The following is a 4944-nucleotide window of genomic DNA, read 5'->3' on the forward strand; positions in this document are numbered from 1 at the left end:
TCTCTAGGAATATTGTGCCAAAGCACTAAAAGAGGAAAGTGCTAACTCTACTAAGCTGAAAATCTCCATATAGCAAGTTTCTGTCAAAGAAATTGAATTAATTAAAGGTATAAGAGGGTGAAACAAGAGAGAAGTCGGAGCAATATAAGGGTTCGTTTGTCACGAGTAGCGCGTAAATATTAATTAGCTTCTGCGCGCGCGACAAGAATTAATTACACAATGTTGAAGCGTAGGTATATAGCATTCAAATATGTAGTGCACGTATTTAAAAGCATAAAATACTTTTTCAATCTCTATATATAATACTCTCAATTCATCCATATATGGTTGATTTTTCAAAAACAGGTCAAAAAGAAACTTGTTTCTTTTTTTTTTTTATATACATATATAAAACGAAAAGAAAGTGAGAATATTATTTTAAAATGCAAGACATTTTGCCCAAAAAAAAAAGTTTCTATAAAAAAAAATTTCAAAAATTCAAGAATTATAAACACAGAAAATTAAAAGGCATTAAAATAAGCTGCAACGCTTATTATTTTAATCCAATTTTGCTTATTTTAATACCAAAATGGATTAAAATAAGCAAAATTGGATTAAAATAATAAGCGTTGCAGCTTATTTTAATGCCTTTTAATTTTCTGTGAAAACATGAAGAAAATGAATCAAAATATACAATTTTTCCTCAGAGCATAGCATTTGTTTTTCTTTTTTTTTCTTTTAATTAACCTATTAATGAATAATAAAAAAGTTAGTGATGTAAAATTTTCAGCAAAATGTCACAAATTATTATTTTATTTTCATTATTTTTTTTTGCATTCACCATTGAAAATGTGAATAATAAAAGAAATATTGATGAAATTTTCACTGTAATAGAGGGGAATTTTCATTTAAATGGAGAAAAGTTTAACATTTACGCCGGTGAGATTCACTATTTTCGAATTGCGGCATGTGAATGGGAAGATCGATTGAGAAAGTTGCAGAGAGCGGGCCTCAACACAGTGTCAACTGCCGTTGAATGGGCCATGCATGAACCAATCCCCAAAAGTTACAATTGGAAGGGCAATGCAAACTTTACTCGATTTATTGAATTGGCACATAGGTTAGATCTCTTTGTCATTGTTCGTGCAGGACCATACATTGGTATGTCATATAATTTTGTATATAAATAATTGAATAAAAAAAAAAAAAAAAATTTAATTAAATAAATTTTGCTGATTATGAAAACAAAATTATAAATTAACTTCCAAATTGACATTCAAAATAAATTTTTGAGAAATTAAAACAGAACAAATTTTGAAAAATAATTTAGTGGTACTTTAAAAAAAAAGGATTTTTGTAAGTCCGATTTATGCACATTATACGAATTCAGAATTTCGGAAAATGTTTTAAACAATTAAATTTTCGTTGAATTTGATTAAAACATTATTGAAAAATAAATTAATTTAATTTCAAAAATCGAAAATTCAATTTGATAACTGAATTTCAGAAGATTTTTAATTAAAATTTTAAAAATAATTGAATTTGGAAGAGTTTCATTAAGAATTTTTAGAATTAATTAAATTTCAGATTTTCAATTGAAGCTTTTATAAATTAGAATAATTGAATTTTGATGGAGTAACCAGTTAAGATGTTTAGAAATAATTTTTTTTTTTTTTTTTGGAGATTTCAAAAATTATAATTTTATTGTAAATATAAACATTTAATGAAAAACGATTTAAATAATTGAATTTTTGAAAAATTGGATAAAAACTGTTGAAATAATTATTTAAACAAAGAATTATAAGAGATAAAAATTTGCTACAAAAATTTTCAATTGAATTTTAAATTAAAATTTTAGAAATAATTAAATTATAGAAAATTTTAGAGAATTTTCAATTTAAATATATTTTAAAAATTGAATTGTCGATTTTTGAAATTTTCAATTTTAAACTTGAATTATTGAAATTTTTTAAAAATTGTATAAAAAAAATTTTAAGACAAACCGGAATATGATTTACTGACTTATTTTAATGCGCTAAACACGAATTTGAAGTCCGATTTACTTCATCACGTCAGAATTTTTTTCTAACCTCAAAAAACATGTCCAATCAAAGAAGTAACTGAAAATTTTTGTGGGCTTGAGTTCTCGGGATTTTGGGGTCACTGATTACGAATTTGATCTCAGATTTTCAAAATTCAAAATGGCGGATGCACTATGGCGGACAAGGTTTTAAAAAAATTATTAGATTTTCATGGAAATCAGTATCTAGGGATTTTTGCGGTCGCTGATAACGAATCTGATGTCAGATTTTAAAAATTCAAAATGGCGGATACAATATGGAAGACAAAAAAAAGTATTGAGTCAGCTATTTGGAATTTTTAAAATCTGACATCGATTTCGTTATCAGCGACCCCAAAAACCCCTAGATATACTGATTTCCATGAAAATCTAATATTTTTTTAAAACCATATCCGCCATATTGCATCCGCCATTTTGAATTTTGAAAATCTGAGGTCAAATTCGTAATCAGCGACCATTAGAACCTAAATTCATAAAAATTTTGAGTTACTTGTTTGATTAGACATGTTTTTTGAGGTTAGAAAAAAAATTCTGACGCGATGGAGCAAATCGGACTTCAAATTCGTGTATTCAGCGCATCAAAATACATCAGAAATTCGCGTGCAATCTGAGGCTTGTTGAAATATTTTTTTATTAGAGTCAGGAAAAAAAAAATTTAATTTTGACTGTAAATCAGGAAAAATTAAAAATATTTTTGTGTCAAGTTAAAAAATTATGAATGTTCAAAAAAAATTGAAAGAATTTTAATTATTTCAAAAAAAAAAAAAAAATTCCAAACTCACTAAACTTTTCTCATTATCCACATATATATACAGGAGTTGATCGAAGCCTTGGAGGAATTCCAGGATGGCTCTTAACCACAAACGAACTCAAAGATAATCCATGGATTCAAAGATCAAGTCCAGAATATCGACTTTACGCTGAAAGATGGCTATCTCACTTACTTCCAAAACTTTCAAAAATGATGATCACAAATGGAGGACCAATATTAATGGTACAAATTGACAGTGATTTAGGCGAAACAACGCCATGTATGACAACAGATTGGCTACATGAAATCTATCAACAATATTTGAATGTAAAAACAATAATGTTTACAATGGATGAAAATAATTTGAAAAATCTTAAATGTGGTAAATTAAAAAATACAATCACAGCATTTCGTATAAATCCCTGGGAATATTATAAAATATTTAAACAATCATTAATAAAATTGTATTCACCACTTAAAAAAATTGCGCCAAATTCACCGAAACTCATTGAAATTAAAACAGGTTTAACATGGAATTGGAATAGTGAAAGATTTACATTTGGAACGAAAAAAATAATAAAAACAATTAATGACATTATTAAAAGTGATGCGTCAATAATAATTTATATGTTCGCCGGTGGTACTAATTTTGAACGTGCGGGAAAAAGTAATTTTAATAAAATGGGTTTAACAACGTCTTACGATTATGATGGTATCATCAGTGAATCAGGTGATGTAACTGAAAAATTTTATAAATTACAATCAATATTTCATCAGAATAGTGAAATAATAATAAATGACAATACAAAAGAAAATAAACAAGGAACTGTTGATATATCAGGTCAAATAAATTTTACATCCCTTGGTTCATTACTTGACTCAAATTTTCGAAATAATCTAAAAATAATTGGCATCGAATCAAAATATCCAATGACATTTGCTAAATTAAATATAACAAATGGATTAGTTTTATATGAAACAAAAATTCCTTTTAAAATGGAAAAAGAAATTATTTTATATTCAAAAGAAATTCACGACAGAGGCTATATATATTTTAATGGCAATCTACTTGGAATTTTAGACAAAAATTATAATTCCCTAAAAATTTCCATGGATTTTAAATATCAAATTATTCAAATATTAGTTGAAAATACAGGTTATTTGGCACAAAATGTAATTGGTGAACCAAAGGGTATAAATAATGTTTATTTAAATGATAAAATACTAAAAAATTGGATTCAATATCCACTAAATTTAGATAATGTTAAATATTTACAAGAAATTGTAAAAAATTTAAAACCATCATTATCATTGAATAAAGAAAATTCCTTTCTCCTGGCAAAATTTCAAATACCAAATAATATTATGCATTCAACACTTCATACATATTTAAATATGAATCATCATTCGGCAAAGGGATATGTATTTCTAAATGAATATAGTATTGGAAAATATTGGATAAATGGACCACAATATGAATTGTATATACCGGAATGTTATTTTCAACCAATGGAAAATCAATTATTAATTATTCAACTTCAAAAGAAGCACGCTGATAAAAATACTACACCGTTAACAATAAAGAAGACAATATATTTAGACAAAAGCGGCGAATACTCATCATCAAAATATGAAAATGAAAATTTAATTTCATACATTCTTTTATTTTATATCTGTTGGTTTTGGAAGCCTGGGTATAGTTGTATTTGTTGTTAGTAAAATAAATTAATGTACCATTTTTTTTTTTTTTTTAAATCGAATATTTGTTTTAAAAGATTATGTGGTAAACATAACCTAAAAAATTTAGACTAATTCAAAGGGGTACACAGCTATAATTTTTAGATATCAATTTTTAAAGAGCAAATATAACATCATAATTATACCGAAAATATAATGTCGAACATAACCTAAAAATTTAGACTACCTCGAGGGAAAACACATAATTATAATTCTCAGATGACTTAGGTTCCCAGTTAGCACGTAAGCTTGCCGCGCAATATTGCCAACCTTGCATTGCAAGTTTGCTGCAAGCTTCAAATGTCCCACCGAACCCAAGCTTACATGATAAGCTTGCCTAAAGATTGCAGTGTAAAGTTACTGCAAGATTGCACAGTAAGATTATCGCAAGATTGCT

At 26.5% G+C, this 4944-nt stretch overlaps 1 protein-coding gene across 2 annotated transcripts; it reads left to right on the forward strand.

Annotated features, from left to right (window-relative positions):
- Window positions 1-746: 746 nt before the first annotated feature.
- LOC127285171 (beta-galactosidase-like) lies at window positions 747-4530 on the forward strand. Of its 2 annotated transcripts, XM_051311034.1 has the most exons (3): window positions 747-1140; window positions 2875-3192; window positions 3334-4530. In XM_051311034.1, the coding sequence occupies exons 1-3, from the start codon at window positions 774-776 to the stop codon at window positions 4524-4526; spliced, it is 1878 nt and encodes a 625-aa protein (XP_051166991.1). In that variant the 5' UTR covers window positions 747-773; the 3' UTR covers window positions 4527-4530. The 2 variants fall into 2 exon arrangements, with proteins under 2 accessions (XP_051166991.1, XP_051166990.1); XM_051311033.1 differs by having other exon boundaries at window positions 2875-4530.
- The last annotated feature ends 414 nt before the right edge of the window (window positions 4531-4944 follow it).

This window comes from Leptopilina boulardi, unplaced genomic scaffold, assembly GCF_019393585.1.
Source record: "Leptopilina boulardi isolate dan_hultmark-lab unplaced genomic scaffold, ZJU_Lbou_2.1 LbouV2_330, whole genome shotgun sequence".
Lineage (NCBI taxonomy): Eukaryota > Metazoa > Arthropoda > Insecta > Hymenoptera > Figitidae > Leptopilina > Leptopilina boulardi.